Source organism: Rhododendron vialii, chromosome 1a (genome assembly GCF_030253575.1).
Source record: "Rhododendron vialii isolate Sample 1 chromosome 1a, ASM3025357v1".
NCBI classification, from domain to species: domain Eukaryota; kingdom Viridiplantae; phylum Streptophyta; class Magnoliopsida; order Ericales; family Ericaceae; genus Rhododendron; species Rhododendron vialii.
The window spans coordinates 9782585-9803667 of NC_080557.1; the positions used below are offsets into that span (position 1 = coordinate 9782585).

The 21083-nt window shown below is 36.9% G+C and overlaps 1 protein-coding gene across 1 annotated transcript; it reads right to left on the reverse strand.

Annotated features, from left to right (window-relative positions):
- Positions 1-13029: 13029 nt before the first annotated feature.
- LOC131300791 (receptor-like protein 19) lies at positions 13030-18031 on the reverse strand. Its single transcript, XM_058326779.1, has 2 exons — positions 14270-18031; positions 13030-13324 (listed from the first exon to the last, which is right to left on the reverse strand). Exon 1 carries the CDS (start codon positions 17613-17615, stop codon positions 14292-14294), a length of 3324 nt encoding a protein of 1107 aa, XP_058182762.1. The 5' UTR covers positions 17616-18031; the 3' UTR covers positions 13030-13324; positions 14270-14291.
- Between the last annotated feature and the right edge of the window lie 3052 nt (positions 18032-21083).

The following is a 21083-nucleotide window of genomic DNA, read 5'->3' on the forward strand; positions in this document are numbered from 1 at the left end:
GCATTAGAAAATGTAACGTAGCACTAATGCAGCATACAAAACAATCAATATACAATTAATTATAGTACTAGAGATATATACACACATTATTCAATATACAATTAATTACATACATCACCGTCACCACGTCAATCTCCACCATCTAGTCCAATTTTCCACAACTAATTATTTCTCTAAACGATTAAAAAAAGCGTAATGCTTTCCTCACAAATTCAAAACACAACTCCGGCTAGAATCTCATTGGGGACATTCTATACATATTGATTCACGTACATCAAACAATTTCGAGCATAATTGCATCCGTAATTGTGTTTTAAAGTTATGTGCGTAGACTTTTTGTTGAACGCAAGAGAGTATCACTGGAGACCGAAAATCAATCACGGATAGAGCATTCGGACCGGTGGGAGAACTCCGAGGCGAGGCGGGAGGCGATGGCGGAGTGGTACATGGCGTCGTGGAACGCCCCTGGGTCGGTCGTCATCAGCCGGAGCCGTCTCGCCTTCTCATCGGTGAAGGTTCCCGACGCGAACCGTGATCGGGTCGACAACGTTTTCGGATCCTGATCCGAACCCGACTGCTTGTCCACATCGAGCCTGAGTCTGTTGCCGGGGTCAATGTAGTCGGGCTCGGAGGACCAGCCGAAGAGCGGGGTCCGCCAGTTGGACGACGACGGGCTTTTCCTGTGGCCTCCGGTGGCGCATGGGCGGAGGCCAATCGGTCGGATGGATACAAGGTTGACGGCCATTTCTTTGCGTATATGCAGGTAGTGAGATAGAGATCTGGGAGGGTATATATAGAAATAGAAGCAGAGTGTTTAGAGAGAGAGAGAGAGAGAGAGAGAGAGAGAGAGATGGGAAGGCGTAATTAGCACGGCCGTTAAGTGGGTTTAAAAAGAGGGAGGAGGAAGGGGAAACGGATAAGATTGTACACGTGGTGGTATACATCTTGACGCGTTGTGTGGGGATCAGCTATACGAACTAGAGAGATACTAAAAAATTACAGTACATACTTTTCCCGTCGCTTTTTAAATGTTTTTTTTTTTTTGCGAAAATTAGTGAATTTTTAAATTGAGTACTTTAATTTGGTGTAGAAAAAATAAAAATGAATATATAAAATTATAATTTTTTGAGATTTGAAAATACACAAATTTCCGTAGAAAGATTATTTAAAATGACAAGGAGGGATAAAAAAGAGTTTAAATTCTATCTAACTTATGTTTCCACTAGTACTGTTTATGACTCCATTATGTGTTTCATTTATTTTATAGACAGAAATTAATATACTACCTCAAATAATTAGCTTAATCAGACATTGATAAGTATGTAAAAAATTAAATTTTAGTTTATAGAATGGATGATAATGCATGTTTTCTCAAAAATTTGGTTTTATTTTCATTATTGTACTCCATATTTTTCTAAAATAGACTAACATTTTTGAAACATCACAAAAAGTTTTATGGTTTTCCTTACAAGTTATTTAAGTGTAGTGAAAGTTTTATGGTTTTCACAAAACGTTTTATAGTTTTCACGAAGTGAGTACTTTTGTCAGCTGAAATGAATGACAAATTCAAACATTTTAAAGTAAATCTAAAAATTCAGAAAAGACAAATTTAGCAAATGGTGAGCTTCATTGAAGATAAATTTGTCATGATTATGTTGTTATCCGATTACTTATCTATTAGGTATAAATATCCTGTTGAACAAAAAATTTACAATTTGACCGCGATCACGATTTTTTTTTTCATACAATATATATCAGCGGGGTTTAGTGGGATATTACATGTCAACGAGGAATTTAGAAGCTATCCATAGCCCTGAACTCCAAACGTGCTCCTTATGAGACTCAAATTCAGGTCATCATTAATCAGAGAGAGAAATGAGACAGCTAACATGACAAGCTTCGTTTCTCACGATTATGAAACCCAAGTGGACTCAATTGAGAAAACTCCTTGTCCCCTCTGCTCCATTCGTTCACATCCTTCCATGCTCTTATTTTAAAAGCCCATCATATAATTACAATCGTTATCCAAATCATTCATCTTCTACTACACTTTGGGCTTGTTTGATAAAACTGAAAATTGAAACTGAATGCTGAAAAATTAAATATTGAAAACTGAATATTGAATTTTTTAAGCTGAAAAGTTGTTTGGTAAACATATTAAGTACTGAATTAAAAAAATGATAAATTAAATTTAGTTCTGATTCTCTCTTAATTTACTAATGGTCACAATATACTTATAATAATAGTAGAATGGTGATTGTGGTGGTGGTGATGGAGTGGTGGCAGTGGTGGAGTGCTGGCGGTAGTGGTGTAATGGTGGTGGTGGAGTGATGGTGATGTAACGGTGGCAGTGGTGGTGTAATAGTGGCGGTGGAGTGATGGTGTAATGGTGATAGTAAGTGGTGTCGGTGGAGTGATAGTTGTGTAATGGTGGCATTATGGTTGCGGCGGCGGCGGCGGCGACGGTGTAGTAGTGGTTGTGGCAGTGTGATAATAGTGGTGGTGGAGATTGAGTGATAGGGGAGTGGTGGTGGTGGTAGAGTGGTGGTGGTGGTGGTGGTGGTGGAGTGGTTGTAGGAGTGGTGGTGATGGTAGGAGTGGTTGTGGTGATGGTATGGTTATTAAATGCACTTATACAAGAATTCAGCAATAATTAAGTAGCTTAAAGCTACATAATTTTTTTCAATTTTTTAACCTACATTTTAAATAGCACTTAATTTGTTAAACAATGTAAAATATCGTTATCAAACCTACTGAATCACTTATTACATAATAGGCAAAGTACAGATTACCTCACTGAGGTTTGGACGTTTGGCAGATAACCCCCTAACGTTAACTAATGAGCACATGACCTCCTATGGTTTTGGAGTAAACTGCAACTCCTAACTCCGTTAACGGCAAAAGTAAAAAGACCACCCATCTCCCACTCTGTTAAAAAACCAAAAACAGAACCCATTTTCTCTATGAAATCTGAAACACCCATCTCCAGAAAACCCCCTCTCTTGCACTATCACCGGAGAGTAAACCCACCACGTCTAACGATGGCCGGAGGCGGGAAACAGAAGCACGACATACGACATCGACATTAACACGTTACTCCTTGCCACCAAACCAGTGACGGAGAAATCAAATGGAAGAATCCCCCTTGCTACCAAAGGATTTAGAAAGATACTGAAAACAAAAGTCAAAGTGATGAATTTGATTATGATAGATATTGATGGCCATGGAAAGTCTGGGTTTAGGGAGAAAGAAACTGGTGTCAACCTTCAAGGGCTTTTCAAATTTTCAATTGGTTTTGTTTTCTCCCAAACCAAACCCAGATATGTTTCAATTTTTTTCCCAGCCAAACCCAAATCAAAAATTACAAAGCTATCAAAAACAAATCAAAACCACTCAACTGAAACTAAAATCAAATTGGTTTCGTTTTCTCTCAAATCAAATCCGAATTTGTTTCGATCGACCCCAAGCCAAACCCAAAGCAAAAATTACAAAGCAAATAGGGCAGATTCCAAAAATTAGACACCCAGTCCAACGAGGAGAGAGAGAGAGAGAGAGAGAGAGAGAGAGAGAGAGAGCAAATGTTCTTATCTTTGCTGGAAGGCGAGTTCGAAGTTGGGTTTCTTAGCTGGAGTTGGTGCGAGAGAGAGAGAGAGAGAGAGCAGCTATGTTACGTGGAGTGGGTTTGGTATGAAGAAGATGGACGAGAGCAGTGAGATTGGTTAGGGTTAAGTTTCAGCATTGTTATGGAGAAGGGTAATGTGGTCTTCTTACATTGAAAGTTAACTTTATCAATTTTTTCGTTCATGACAAGTCTTTTAACTAGCGCATGACTTACACTTTCAGTTAGTTTGGATGGAAAACCTAACAGTTGTAGTTTATTCCAAAACCATAGGGGGGTGATGTGCTCATTAGTTAATGTCAGGGAGGTTATTTGCCAAACGTCCAAACCTCATGGAGGTATTCCGTACTTTGCCCTTACATAATTGATTTAGTTTTAAGTGCTGAATTTGAATTATCAAACAAGCCCTTAGTCTACACATGAAGAAGATATCGCTAGTATAAAAATGATTGCATTGGAAATCAATAAACACATTAACAAGTTGCATTATATTATAAAATACAAACCAAATATATTTTAAACTTTTAGACTTTGAACATAAAAGAAATTTAACCACGTATCTATAGATATCTGATCAAATTGATTTCTACCAAAATATATACACACACACACACACTCTCTCTCTCTCTTATGTGTACATATGTCACGTACATATGAGTTTTGTGTGGTTTACTTCGAATCCCACAAAGATGATTCGAATCGTCTGTCATTTTTAAAATATTTTTTATGAAACCCTGTAAAAAATAAGCTCAACTCAATATTGGTAAGAATTTTTTCTGAATTTGTATGGGCCAAACCCCCATAAATTCAAAAAAAATTCTTACCGATATTGAGTTGAGCTGATATTTTATAGGGTTTCATAAAAAAATATTTTAAAAATAATGGCGGTTCAAATTATCTTTGTTGGACCTGAGATGGGCCCCACAAAATTTATATGTATATCATATGTACATTTCAATATGTACAGCGTTATTGTACTTTTAATGACGTATCTACATATGTTTTTATTTATGAGCTGTACGAGATGAACGCTATGGATCACGATTGTGGGCATAAAATAGCGAGAGACAAAAAAGGAAAATAAGAATATTAAAAAATATGCAAGGATGAGGATTGGAGAGACGAGAAATTATTTGATTATCCTGGAGCATTGCTCCATAAGGCAGCTATATATACCACATATTTGTGTGGTGCCTATAAAAATGTGTTCGGAGTTCACACACAAGCATGGTGCAGAACCCTGTGGACATGGGCAGAGGCACTAAGATACAATTGGAGTCAAGTGGTCCTACTCACTTTGATTTTTCACAAGAATATTTGATACTTTACGGACTAAATTTTGGTATTTTGACCTTACGTATAACAAAATCTCTAAATTGCCCCAACTTACTTAAATGCATAGAAATTTCAAGTCTCTCTTCTTTTCGGGAATGAATAGTGCTATGAATGAAACTATCATGCGCTATCGTGTATTGCTTGAACTATCATGTATTGCTTGACAAATATAATAAGTCTTTGGGACCAGTTATAAAGCAAAATTAGGTTATTAGTGTATATTTATCTTATAATTAACCTTTTAGTTTAGTTAGTTTTTGGACTAAAACATAGAAAAAAGTTATTGCATATGAATATTTAAGCTAATGACTTTTGCCTAAGCCTTCGTTTGAGAAACGTACCCTTTACCCAGGTTTAAAGAAAAATAAGAGGGACCGATCACGATTTCATTTGAATACCTCGTAGCCGTGTATTTGTACGTACATATTGATACTATGTTTGTTGTCCAAGTAAAAAGTCTAGTGGACAATGATAAAGACATGCATGGTCAAACCATATTCGATACAAAAGAGTTAAAAGGTCAGACTGTGACCGACTCTTTACCGTTCATTTTTTGAATATATACTCTCTCCACCCCTACGTGTTTGACCTGCCAGGAATTTTTTTGCAAATTTTAAATTAAAGCAATGAATATTTGAAAGTAGTTTCTGAATTTGTATTATATTTTCGAAAATTTTCAGTGTTGTATGTAATGTTTGTATATTGAATCAGACCACGGTATTAAGACAGAAGGTTTTACCTGTTCTACAAATTAGAAACCTCTTAATTAAAATTGCTACAATTTTCATATAACTCCAAGTAAACACAAGACCAAAACCGTATCTCAATCTTGACACTATTGATTTTATGAGGTCGCATGTTCAAATTTTACGGAGGCCAAATAATCCAAACTTTGGGGTTAGCAGAGGATTTGCCCGATTGTTAATTTTAGGATCCTGGAATTAGTCGAGGTCCCGGACACTCGATTACATATAAAAATTCTTAACACTAATGATATCTTCAAAATTAAAATCTTAATTAGTTTAGCACTTTTGAATTCGGAAGAAACCGACTTTTGAATTCGGAAGAAACCGACGTTCGTTATTTCAAGGAAAGCGGGCTCCGTTTGTTCCAAATTTTCCATTTGACTGCACGTTGTATGCATTCAGAACAAGAAGACACAGATGTCTGGTTTTGGAAGTATGCTTGAGAGAGAGAGAGAGAGAGAGAGAGAGAGAGAGAGAGAGAGAGATGGCAAGCGTTGTTATCGATTACATTTGTTTGCATGTGTTGGAAGCTAATTTACACTGTCAAACAAAAAAAGGGTTTTGAATAGGAACGATAAGTCTAGGTACACTACCTCCAATCACTACACCACCTATTACATTTTTTGTAGGGCCTACCTCGGGTCCCAAAAAAATATAGAAAAATATTCATAAATTTTAAAATAATATATCATGGGGCCTTGTAAAAAATCAGCTCCAACAAATATCGATAAGTATTATTTCTTGATTCATAGGGACAAAACTGTACAGTTGAGCAGTTTCGCCCCTACAAATCAAGAAATAATACTTACCGATATCCGTTGGAGTTTATTTTTTACAGGACTCCATAAAATATTATTCTAAAATTTATGGACATTTTTCTGTATTTTTTTGGGACCCGAGATGAGCCCCAAAAAAGATGTACTGAATGATATAGTGGATGGATGATAGTGTATGTAGCATCTCTCGAATAGGAAGGCTGCTGTAGGGGTCCACAATTCCAAATTGGAAAGGCATATTCTCCTGTTTTCGCGTGACATTTCTGGCATCCGTAGAACGTGAATTTATTACTCTCTCTATCCCAAAATATTTATCTGGTCTGCAAAATGAGGATTCAAAAATTTTCCTTGCAAAAATTGTATTATTTTTATGATATCTTTTTGCGATCCGCGCAAATATTATGGGACAGAGGGAGTAATTTCTTCGCAATTACATTTCTAACCAGCATTGCCGCATTGGTTTCTTGCAACAGCTAATTATTGAGTACTCCGAAATTTAACTTCTCTTTCTAAGAGCATCCACATTGTAATAAGCAAATTAGTATGGATAAGCAAACTTAATAACAATGCTAAAAAAACACCTCACATTGTAATAATCAACGTTACAAATCTTTTATCAAATAACCAAATTCCACTAATTTCATAACCAAACTTAACAACTTTTACCAATAACCAAAACTCAATAATCAAACCCAATAACCAAATTCAAAACTAAAAAAATAAAAAACACCCCACATTAGAATCATCTCGTCGAGAAGAATAATTTAGTGTGATCGGGTGCGTGATTAGAACTCGTTTGTAATTGGACATAGGTGCATTGCGTATTGTGGGGGGTTTTTTTTTCTAAAGATGCAAAAATAACCAATGTGGAGGTAAAGTTTGTTAAGTTTGATTATGCATTAAATGGATAATCAAATGCTGACATGGCACATTTTGATTATTGATTTTGATTATTCCCATTGCGGATGCTCTAACATAACATGTAAGATCTACATGTGGGTCCTGTCTGCCCCATCTATTATAGGAGGGGAGGAAGTATACCGAAGTTTTGAATATTAATTCCCTCTTGCAACTTGCAAACAGTGATCAACTTGGTACTCTCTTTTTCTATTTACCTTTTTTTTTTGGGTTCTTCGTTTCTCAACAAGGGACTCTTTGGACCGGTTATGGTATTCAATTATCAACAAGGGATTAAGGGTGTGTTCCACTACATAGGTCCCGTTCTGCGAACAAAAATAAGTACTTATTTTTTGGATTAAATGTGGTGTATTATGAGAGAATGATCTACCTTGTAAAACGAAAAATAAGTACTTAAAAAATAATGATCGTGGCAGAACGGGGCCTAAAATAAGTACGTACTTACTTTTCAATTAAATGTGATATGTTTTGAAAGAATGACTTATCCCGTAAAATGAGACATAATAATTACTTAAAGAATCAAAACTTTAGCAAAACGGAGCCTAAATCTTAGACCTTTCTCTTTGGAATAGGAGTTTAATATATTGTAGTAATAGCTTCAGAGTTCGGAGTCCTTGATGCTGGAATGCTTGGTTTGTTTGAGTTGTGGTCTTGCGTCTTGTGAGTGAAAAGGGCAATCTAGTTACACGGTTGGGGTCCCTGGGGAAAATATTGCCTGTATGCTTGTATTAGGAGATGGAAGAATAAAAATCCTAGAATCGCACTACGGAAATATCTGACAGAGAAGTGTTTGAATTTAAAAGACAACCAGCGCTTAAGATTTATCCAATCTTTGTGCTTAAATCTCCACCATTCATTCTACAAAATGACATTTTGATAAATACCTCGCTTTTTTATGACCATAAATAGAGCACATTTCTGAAAAGACACAATTGGTATCAAATCTGTGATTTGGGGGGTAATTAAATATAGATGGTAATTAGATTTTTGTTAATTAAATCTGTGAAAGAATTCTTTTAGTTATCAAATCTTTGATTTGGGGGTAAATTTTTCCAAACATGGACTTGATCTGCATAGCATTTAATTTCTTGGACTCCTGGAGAAGGAAATGGAGCAGCTCATTAGATTGCTTCCTCTCTTTTTTTTTGGGTAATTAAAGTTTTATTCACAACAAACAGGATACAAAATCAAAAGGCATTCTCCAGTGAACCAAGTCAAAAAATTGCTCAGAAGAACACTCTACTACAGAAAAGACAACTAACCCAAAAACAACAACTATACAAGCTACTCGCTAATACCTAGAGTCAAAAATACGAGTAGAGAAGCGCCAATGAGAGCAGAGAGCAGAGAGCCAGATTAACTCCTATTTGCTTCACTCCTCTCCAAGAACTGATACAAGCTCTAACCTCTGTATAAATCTGAGCTGCCAAACCCCGCACATCCAAGCCTTTATGCTGTTGGAAAATACGTCTGTTACGCTCCCCCCAAACATGATAAATCGTAGCAGCAAAAACTACTTTAGCCACCAGATTCAAGAAAAGAGTGCCAATATGGTGTTGAACCATCCAATCTACCACCTGTTAAGGAACAGAGAGGCTACAAAAGGAACTAAACTTCATTTGCAACAAGCTTTACAACTGAGATGAAAAAGGGCACCGAAAAAATAGATGCTCATGAGATTCCATAGTATTTGAACACAACACACATTGGTTTTTCACCAAGACACCCCACTGTTTGCAACCTGTCCTTTGTGGAAAGTCTACATAGGATGGCCAACCATTGCACAATAGCCCACCTAGGAATTGCATGCTTGTACCACACTACTTTAGCCAAGGAACCAGAGGTTTGGGCCTTCTGAATGCATTCCAGGTAGACTGAACTACCATTGGCATTTAAGTTCCAAATAATAGAGTCTTCCCTGGCAGTATTAAGAAGAAGAGAAACCGGTGTATGCTCAATAATCTCTCTAGTGACTGTATTCCTCCCCTGGGCCAAAGCCAGTGATTGCTTCCTCTTTTTGTTCTTCTTTAGATGTAAACTGGGTGGGGTATCACCCTCCTGGTCTTTTTTCCATCGATCTTATGTAATGACGTTTGATTTTATAAAATTGACTTTTCGTTTAAAAAAATTAAGACTTGATTTGCAGGGATGAGGGAAATGCAATTAAATATATATCGCATGAGCTATACTATTAAGGGATGGCAATGGGTACGTCGGGTAGCGTATAGATTAGGGGACCCTATTCCATCACTGATCCTCAATTGGAGGGTTTTTCACTATTCCCACCCGATCTCCACTGCGAATATTATATATAGAATCATACCCGCCTCTCAATCAGGACCAGAGTTTCTCCAAATATACCCATATCCAAATAAAAAATATAAGAAGTCAAAATGAAACTAAAGTGCAAGCACAATACTCAAACCAACAAAAAAATAAAAATAAAAACTTTAAATTATATTCTTCAATGACTACGTACAGTACGGAAAAAATATTAGTCTCATCAAAAGCCAATCCAAACATATGTATTTGACATATTTGTTGTAGTATGTATGACTGGGTTCGGGGCCGGTATGGGGCAGGTATGGCTATTCTGGAATGGGGATTAAAAAATCATGCTCGCTTCATACCCGAGAAGATTTTTTAAAATCCCACCATCTCCATACCCACTACTAGTATTGGGAAAAATTCTAGGTAAAGACCGCCTCTATGGGCGGGGAGGGTGTCCGTTGGAGATGGGGAAATTGCCATCCTATACTACCTGTCCATATACCTAATAGCTAGGTAAATTTTGAATGTCATCCTGGGAGAAAAGAATTATTTGCATTCTTAATTGAATCAATCAACCATTCCAAAATTGTGCTGCCACCGCTAAGTGTTTTTTTTTTTTTTCAGCAAAAATATTATTTATATATTAACTCATAACACGAAGTACAGAGCTAATAGGAATTTGAATACATCGGTCTGACCATCCAAGACCCCCATTTCCTAACCACATGGAAGAAACTAATATAAGCCTAATAGGCTGAGCCTAAACCAGAAGGAAAAAATCCCACTACAACCCCAAAAGTTGAATACATCGGTCTGACCATCCAAGACCCCCATTTCCTAACCACATGGAAGAAACTAATATAAGCCTAATAGGCTGAGCCTAAACCAGAAGGAAAAAATCCCACTACAGCCCCAAAAGTTGGTAAGGAACCATCCCAAAGGTCCCAAACCAAAAGGGCATAGCCCAAAACCTAAATCAACTCAAACCAAACCCTAACCCTAGAGGACAGCACCACCTCCCGCCAACTTGCCCCAGCTAAGTTGAGATTTCATTTCTAAATTCGTAACTGTTATCTCATATTCTTTTGTGTCCTCTCCTTCCATCCTAAGTCTATCATTCCCACCGTCTCCATACCCATTACCCGCTACTATTTGGAAAAATTCTGGGAAAACACCGCCTCTATGGGTGGGGCGGGTGTCCATTGGAGTTGGGGAAATTGCCACCCTATACTACCTGTCCATATACCTAATAGCTAGGTAAAGTTTGAATATCATCTCGGGAGAAAAGAATTATTTGCATTCTTAATTGAATCAATCAACCATTCCAAAATTGTGCTGCGCATGCCACCGCTAAGTTGAGATTTCATTTCTAAATTCGTAAGTGTTATCTCATATTCTTTTGTGTCCTCTCCTCCTATCCAATGTCTATCATTCCAAGATTCTATCGGCAGTTATCTCTGTAAAAAATTTCTCAAGCAGATACCAACTCCCTTTCTGTTATTCTTGGAGTTGCGTAAGCAATTGACTTTAAGTTATGGATGGATAAATGAAGAGTAGAGATGACAAAGATTTCCCATGATGCGAGAGGGTATTTTTTGTTCTTGCCGATGCCAGCTAAACCAAGAACAACTCTTGCCACCTACGTTTTTGAATTTTTCTTGGAGGCAAAATCTAATGACCCTATTTGGAGGTGGTGTTGTTGTTGGTATGTACTAAAAATCTGAAAGTTTTTGTGAATAATCTTGGTTTGGAATGTCTTTCAATGAAAGTAACTCATGAAATTTATATTGATATACTTATGCTTTGTGATATTGATTTACAACTGGGGGAAGGATAGGTGGAGATAATCAATTGGGGAGAAGGATAGGTTAATTACCACGTGTTATGCGGACATTTGAACACCTTTATTGATGAGGGAAGAAGGATGCTATGTTGAGTTTTTTCGGCTTTTTTGTTAAAGGTGTTAGAGGGATCAAACTGAATAATTTTTTGACCACAGATTCGGAGTTGTGCCTTCAGGCACAAACATCCGCTAGTGCCTTCATATGATGGGGGTAGCAAAAAGATCGAGAATCGACTATAGTTTTCTCTTTTTTTTGAATGGTGAAAGAAAATAATTTTATTAAAATGAAAAGATGTTTGACAGATAGAGGGCAAGAGTGAAGAAAGCATCACAATGCAAAGGTAGCATCCCAACAATATTGGCACCCCACCTGCGACAATCATATGCTACTCTACCATGAGCTGATAAAAAATAGCCCAAAACAAGTTAGAAAGCAAAAGGAATAGGGTCACAACACCTAGTACTACAACCCTGGACAGAGGGGGAGCATACGCCCAAACAAAAAATCCAAAAACAAGTCTAGAGTCCATGGACACCAGTCATCTTGAGATAGCAAGAACTTCAGAACTCGACCTAATACGTTGCTCAAATTGGATATTAGCAGAGCATTGGTAGTAGCAGCACTTCTATAATTGATCCAAAACTTCCAATAAAATCCAGTCAGGCGTGTAAGCCCCATCTTATGCCCCATGAAATGAGAACATCTCACAAATTTATAAATATTATATTGATCCAAAACTATAGTTTTCTCATCTAGAGGACAAATGTAGATATTCGATGGCTGAGAAGCATTTCCCAAATTTAAGAAAGAGAGAGAAATTAAACTCAAGGGACTTACCGGAAAACACATATCATACCTATTCTTCTAAAAGTTTTTGACATTTATTACTCAAGGGGTCTGATGGAGATGCTCTAAGGGCATGCACACCAAACTCTTTATTTTCTGGGGTAAATTAACGAGAAATATGCATTTTTTTTATTGTAGCCAACGCCTTCTTAAACTCTCCGCACACCAGCCTCTTTACTCCCCGCACCAATCTTTTCCTTCCTTTCAAAACAACCTATCAAACCCCAGACTACAAACCACCTAGACGCCATTGCCACCACAACAGTCGCACCTCTCACTCTCTCTCTCTGGTAATTTTTCTCTCCCTCTCTCTCTCTCTCTGTGTGCTCTACTTCTTCCCACCTTTCAAATGGCTGATCTAGAGCACAGAGAGTCAGAGACACTGGAAGAACCCACCCCCAAAGAACAACCACAGCCGGTGGTAGCAGCTGGGTTGATCGAGCGGCAGGGGCTGTGGAAGAGGGCCAAGCGGAACTGCAACAAAGCAGAGTCTCTAAGCGCGAGTGGCCATGGCCCATGGGAGCAGCCTTCTCTGAGTAGGTAATTAATAAAATGAGGGATAACTTATGAACAGTGCAAAGTAGAGAGGGAAGTAGTGAGTCTGATACAGGAGAGTTTTGGGGGTTTTGCTCTTTATTATAGTGTGATGGAGGAAGTAACGAGACAGATGCAGATGCTCTAATAGATTTACTTGATAAGAACCAAGGAAAAGCAAACCACGAGCAACATCAGACTAGAAGGGTACATATACCACAATCAAAGCAAAATCACGAATAACCACTAGCTACATAAACAAACACCAACACCCACCATACTACATAAACAAACACCGACACCCACTATACTACAAGAAGTTTTCCAACAATAATATTAAATGCAGCCCAAACTTGTCACTTTATTGCTCATCTTCCGATCCTTTATTCCAAACGATATCTCATGTAGCGACCGAGCTTCCTTCCTAGCTTGTACCTACAATGGGAATTTATGAGGGTGAAAAAAACACGTAAGTACAAATGCCGATTAATCCTGTTGACATAGGACGAGCCCATTCGATTGTGCCGGCCTATAATAAGGGTATTAGTCATAACACTTGTCCTAGTTATCTGTAATCACAAATTTTGTGGGATTGGGTTTGATTCCTGTACCTGGTGAAAAATAAATCGACAAGTACGGTTTATTTTCATTGTAAAGTACTGCTGTTAGTCTTATTTTTCATGAACAAGCAAAAATATGAAGTGGACTTGAATCATTACGAAGAGAAAATGGATGAACAAAATTCACAAGCACAATCACCATAATATTGGAATGGGATAGCAACAGATTTCCAAAGGAAATCTTGAAGTTGACGTGACATTGGAATTCTAACTCCCAAATATCAGGTATTGAAGTTCAAAGAGAGACACCGAATATCATTCCTCCTCTCTATATAACATCGGAAAAGCTAAAGAAAGAAACAAAAAGCCTCAGACATGAGTTCGTTTTTTGTTTCTCTGAAGTACTTAGCATAAATTTTTCTAATTAAATGTGATATATTGTTATAGAATAACTGTCTCATAAAGTGAAAAATAAGTACTTAAAAAATAAAATCTTTAATAGAACAGGACTTAAGTGTGCTCTCAATGTCCTAGAGATACTGCTTATGTTCAATTTTTTTAAAAATTCACAGAACTCTTAGTTTTTGGATCGCTGAATCACAAAACCAAGCTAAAAACTAGTAGGATAAACATATGTAAATGTTTAGGATTGTCAGAAGATTCACAAAAGAGTTTATACAATGTGTAAGTTATAACACCAGATAAAATACTATAAGTACCACGAAGTTACAGACTAGATTACGTACAAACAGTAGTCACGACAATAAGGCTATTTCCAAATTCAAAGGTTATGAAATGCAAGAGCATTAACAGCTCATACCTGACAATGCGATCGATGTTTGCTACTTTCTTCTATTCACTGTGTCTGCAACCGTTCTGCTCAATCTTATCACCTTCTTAGGCAATTTTCTTTCAGCAAGTTTGACAAAGAATCTAGGTCTACCAATTAAGAACATGAGAGATCCTAGAAAGAGTCCCAGTGTCATTCCACACCCGTATCCTATCACCACAATTTTCCAAGTAAATCCATCAAAATCTGAATCATCTTCCTCATGTTGTAACACCGGTGGTTGTACTTTTGTTCGATTATCTTCACATTCCTTTGACAATGGAAACCCACATAATCCTAAGTTCCCGGCATATGAACCATTCTCAAATGTAGCAAATTGTTTACCCCCGGGTATGGGTCCATGGAGACGATTCCACGAAAGGTTCAAGACCGCAAGAAACGTCAAACTTGTTAATTGGCTTGGAATTTTCCCCATCAGCTGGTTAAAAGATATGTCTAATGATTCAAGGTTTGTCAAGTTTCCCAAAGATGCTGGAATATGACCAGTAAGACTATTATGAGAAAAATTAAGCAGTATGAGGGAATTGAGCTTTCCAACGACATTTGGAATCTCTCCACTGAAATTGTTGGATGAAAAGTCAATCGTTGTGAAGATAGTCAAAATTCTCACCAGTTCGACCTCAAGTCCCTTCATTGTTACTATGAGAGAATCATGATAAGAACTACCCCCCACACTCATGTATTGTTCGCCCGACATAGTTGTGCTCTTCATAGCTTGGAAATTTTCGAAGTACCTCGTTGGCAAATGGCCAGTGAACTCATTGTAGGAGAGGTCAACAATTCGAAGCTTAGGAAAGGAAAATTCACTCATCGTAGTGTGTATATGACCATGAAATCGATTGGATCGTACGACAAGAACCTGCAACCAATGAAGAGTTCCCAACCAATTTGGAAATGTGTCATTAATCTTGTTGCTTCCGACGTTTAGAACTTCCAACCACGTACAATTTTTCAATGATCTTGGAAGTGGTCCTTCAAATTTATTTCCACTCAAATCAAGACTTTGTAATTGGCTGGGCTTCACAAATGCCAAGGGAAGGGTTCCCGTAAATCCATTGGAGCGTAGATTCAAAACCGAGAGAACACTACTAAAATTTCCCAAACATTGTGGAACCGCACCGCTCAATTTATTGTGAGACAAATCAAGAATCTCAAGGGTACTCGCATTGCAAATCAATGAAGGAATCTCTCCACTAAGAGTGTTGTTTGAGATGAAAAAGTATCCTATGAGCGGGGGTGGAACGGGAAGTGGTCCTTGAAGCAAATTGGAACGCAGATCAAGAGTAGCTAGTTTCTCCCATGGAAGTTGCTTTATGTCTGTGAGAAAGTTGTTAGAAAGATTCAAATACCGCAGTGAAGCCTTTCCAATGAACCCAGCCCAATTTGGAATCTGTCCATGAATTTTGTTTTGAGAAAGATCTAGCACTTCAAGATTCTCTAAGGCTCTTAAGAAATAAGGGAACACCTCGATGTTGCAAGAGGACATATAGAAATACCTAAGGTTGGGAAGGGTATTGTTAACATTACTTCTAGTGACCACCGAAATATTAGTGTTGGAAATATCAAGGGACTCAACATTTTTGAGTATATGCAGATCCACACCACTCAGATCATTTGATGCAAGAGAGAGCACGGTTAGATTTACAAGAGTTGAAATTGACTGTGGAATGGGGCCACGAAGTTTATTGTCACTCAAGTCAATGGTGTCCAATGGTAAATGATGCTGGAATTCAGGAATTTGACCAGTTAAATTATTGGAACTCAAGTATAAATATCTCAATGACGGAAGAGTAAACAAAGATGGAGGTATTACCTCACTAAAAGAGTTATGATCAAGAAATAGCGAGGTCAGATTTACAAGAGTTGAAATTGATTGTGGAATGGGGCTACGAAGTTTATTGTCACTCAAGTCAATGAATTCCAATGGTAAATGATGTTGGAATTCAGGAATTTGACCAGTTAACTTATTGGAATGCAGGTCTAAAACTTCCAATGACGCAAGAGTAAACAAGGATGGAGGTATTACCCCACTGAGAGAGTTATCATTTAAGTAGAGTTCCCTTAGGTTTTGAAGACCACTTAAATTGAAGGGGATGGGACCCGTGAGCTGATTACCACTTAAGTGGAGAACTTGTAGGTTTTGAAGACCACTTAAATTAAAGGGGATGGGAACCGTGAGCTGATTACTACTTAAGTAGAGAAATTGTAGGTTTTGAAGACCACTTAAATTGAAGGGGATGGGACCCGTGAGCTGATTACTATGTATACTTAAAGCAACAAGGGGCTTTAAGTTTGCAACCCAGATTGGAAACCCACCAGTGAAATTGTTATCATCTAGATATAAATACTCCAGGTTTGTGAGCTCAGCAAGAACGGGAATTCTACCTTGGAAGTTGTTGGCGGAAAGATCTAACGCAGTAAGTTGCTTGAGATTTGAGAGAGTAGATGAGACTTCACCGGTAAAACTATTTCCCCATAAATATAGTTCACAGATCTGCGTAAGGTTCCCTAGAGATTTAGGAATGGAACCTCGTAATTTGCAATCTCCGACAAACAAGTAATTCAAAGACTTTAGATAACCAATTGAGTCAGGTAGTTTTCCAGATAAACCCGTCCAGGTGAGATCCAAGGATTTCAAAGACTTGAGATAACCAATTGAATCGGGTAAATCGGAAGATATATTTACCTCAAAAAGGTCGAGTTCTTGTAATTGGGTCAGGTTTTTCAGGAGAATTTCGAAATGGAGGAGTTCAAGTCTCAGTTGAGAATAAGAAAGATCAAGTGAAATCAATTTGGACATGTGGGAGATTTCAGATGGGATAGAACCTGATAAAGCAGAATAGGATAGGTTTAGATGTGTCAATTTTGCAAAGCTGCCAAATGCATATGAAATGCGAGAGTCGTTGAAGTCATTGAAAGCCAGATTAAGCTGTTGCAGGTGAGAGAGTTGGGAAAGGCTGCTATTGGGATGGATTTTGCCATAGAGCTGGCTACAACTGAGATCAAGCCCAACCACATGACCGGTCAACCTATCGCACGTGACCCCATCCCAATTGCAACAATCAGTTGCATTCTCATCCCAAGTCAGGGTCTTTGGATATGAAGGAATACCGGCCCAACGTTCACAACCCTGAGAAGCATTGCTGTTTATGGTAAACATATGCTTGAATTGCAGCAGTGCAGACCTCTGGTCACGATGACACAAAGGGCGTGCAGAAGAAGAAGAAGAAAAAGACGGGAGAGACGATGAAGAAAAAGCAAGCAGATGTTGCGAGAAACAGAGAAGGAATAGAAATAGCCAAGGTAATGCACCCATCCTTCGTCAAAATGAAGAAGAAACGACAGATTGAGAAAAAGAGGAAAGATGAGCAGTGGCTTTGGGTGATTATGGCATTGAGGGGAGTAGTACTCTAGCTTGCCCTTTATAAGGGGAGATTACTGATTGCATAAGCAAATACTACCTCATTGACTCAAGACTTTCAAGTCAAGTCAATATTAATTTGGAAGCCTCCTAGCCATGGAAAAAGTTATTTGCGTCAATTCCATTAGGGATTAGCTCCTCTCTATACTCTATCCCTCCATACTCCTCCAAGCTCTCAATTTTTTTATCCCATATCGAACCCAAAACTATGATCTGAACTATTCACCTCGTAAAACACGAAAAGAATTATACATCAACAAAATATTAGTATGATTGGATATTTATAGAAGCTAGCGTAAACACATGGAAAATTGTCATGCAAAATGAGTTTATTTATGCTTTGTTTGTTTTACTTTTTGAAAAGCATTTTTTAAAAGATTATTCATACTTCCAATCATTTATCTATCTCTTTCAACTTATTATCTCTACTACTCTCATAAATTTTTTCTCAAGAACTCATTATAGCAGTAAAATGAGTTTTGTGATGTAGAAGCACGAGATTATTTATAGTAGTAAATGAGTTTTGTGTGTGGGGTACAATGACAGGTGTCAGGAGTTGCTACGATGAGGGAAAGCGCACGGCGGAAACGTTGACCATGGACTATCACCGTGGTGCTGCTGTTGAGGTTAGTTACTCTACTCCCATTAAACTTGTATAACTCTGATCATATCATACTCAGGCTCCGTTCCAATATACAAAAAAATCCTTATTTTTTAAGAAGGAAATTTTAAGTTTAAAAATTATGGGCTTATTGAAATTTAAAAATATACAATATAGATCTTGTTTGAAAGTTCTCATTAAGATCTTTTATACGATGCAAAAAAAAAATTGAAAAATTATTTTTCATTTCCATTATTTTTGAGTTTGAAAATGTGAAATAAACTGCTTATTTTTTAAGAAAGTTTCTGAAACGGGGCCTTATTACTGTAATTAAGTACTACTGAACTACTCAATTATTATCCGATATATAGGAGTACGATATAATGTGATGTGTTTTGCATGGGGTGCACTACTGTTGGTGTTTTTGCTGGAATTTCGGAATTCATAAATTAAGCACAATAGCCAATTACTATACACGATGAACTTTAATTTCAAAGATTTGCTTTTAATGAATCTTGAACACATAATATTTCTATTTTTTGGTCAAGGAGGGATTCGATGGCCAATGAATGAAAAAATGATTTAAGGCCCGCTCCAGAACGTGAATAAGAACTTATTTTTTGTTCAATAATAAGACTTGATCCACAAAAATAAGAAGAAGGTACTTATTTTTTCAGAATTTATATAGATACAAATGGGCACCGAAGAGGGAATCAAACATTATAAATCTTAAGTTTTTCGTAGTGTGTTGAATCACGTGAGCAACCCCTTCCGACTCTCCTCTCTTTTCGAAACTTCACTGTTTATCCTTTTTTGCCACACGCAGGTTTTGTTACCCACTTTGCCTTGCTTCCTCTCTATTTCTTGACACCCTATTTCTTCCTTCTCTCTCTATCTCTCTCACAACAATTCTTTTTTTTTTTTTTCTAATAGGCAACAAATTTTATTAAAAACTTGACAAAGGGTACATCGAAGCGACTAAACTCTATATTCAAGAGAGAAACTTGAAACATAGAGCAGGCCAAAAGAACACTAAAATTGGTGGATGAAATTAAGAACACTAAAATTTGTTCCATAGAGCCCCCTTTAGAAGTCGAATTTGTGGATGGAATTAAAAAACTGATCAAACTAAAGTTGATGTTCAAAAAAGAAAAAGGAGACTAAAGTTGATGTTCAAAGAGAAAAAGGAGATTGAAATTGATGTCCAAAAACGAAAAAAAGGAGAAATAAATTAACGGTGGTTGTCCATGTCATTTATTAACTTTTGGACTATTAATACCATGTGGTCATGTAGACACGGCTTATTTATCAATTAATATCACATGCATTTTTCTTACTACCACAATTAATGGTTCGTAATTAATTTCATGGACCATAAACACCACAAATTGAATCTCATAATATAACGAAATGTAGATAAAAAAATTACAGTGAGAATGTGGATGGGAAAATATATATTGTCAGAAGATTTTATACATGGACCACTTCTACTGAAATTTACCCTTTATTAGCCTGAATTTTTGGGTCTCTTGACCCACTCTTTTGACTTTTATCTCTTAATTTTATTAGATTTAGGAGAAATTTGTGGATTAACCATTCGTCTGGAAGAAAAAAAGAATGGAAAAGTAAAAAAAACAATGTAGACAAAAGTTGAAAAAGGTTCACTCGAGACGAAAAAGACCTAAAATATAGTCTTTGAATGTCTTTAATCATGGTATATTGACATTTTTGAAGTTTGCTCAATATTTTTATACTTTTTTTATTCCTCTTGTCGAGGTAATGGTGCGATATGTGAATTATGCTGAACTTTAAAAAAAAAAGATAACTAAAAGTTCAAATTATACCGACTGTGGGCACATTTGGCTTTAAAAGTAGAGTAGTAACTTATTTTTTGTCTTTATTCAATTTTTTTTCGCATTTGTTAGTTTTGTGTCAAAATTTTGTTACTTATTGATTCGTCTCGGCGAGAGGAATCGGAAAAGTAAATTATTTTTTGAAACTCATAACTTTTTTCAAAAAGACAAGAATAAGTAAAAAAAAAAAGTTGTCTTATTGACTTATTTTTGTCTTTATTCAAAAAATTATGAGTTTTGATCAATTTTTTTACTTTTTCGATTCTCTTCGACAAGACGAATCAATAAGTCGTAAAAATTTAACGCAAAACAAACAAATACAATTTTTTTGATTAAAGACAAAAAAATAAGTCACTTATTAATCCATATATAAAGACAACAAATTAAGTAGTGCTCTTATTGGTAGACCTACATCACAAAAGTTAGAAAAGAAAGACTTGACTTGGAAATCTCAATCACTAGGCAATTAAGTTAATTAGTGGGTGATACCTCAGTGTATGAATCAAGACCTGGCCTCTTCGTGGTTGGTTGCTAGATCGTCTCGTTTCCCTTGGGTTAACGTTGTGGGGTTTTGATTGTGGTTGTCCTCTTTTGGTTTGCTTTTGCAGTTGCAGGGTTAGTTTGGTTTCGATGCTTTTGATCTTTGTTTTTTTTTTTTTCAAAGATTAATCGAATTCTTTTTGCCCATCTAATAGAAAAAAAAACAATTTTCTCATGTCTCTCTATTTTCTATTGGTTGCATTCTCACAAGTCTGAGTCATCTGACGTTGCTTTTATCCTCTTCCCTCCTCCTGTCAATGGTTTTAGATTTAAAATATTGTACTTAAAGGGCAATCGTCATGGACGCAAACATCGAACACGAAAAACAAAAGGCTGAAGCTGCTAATTCCAAAACTATTTTGTTGATGT

Excerpts from the sequence above, each read along its gene's own strand:
- LOC131300791 (XM_058326779.1), bottom strand. The coding sequence starts at position 17,615 with ATGGGTGCATTACCTTGGCTATTTCTATTCCTTCTCTGTTTCTCGCAA.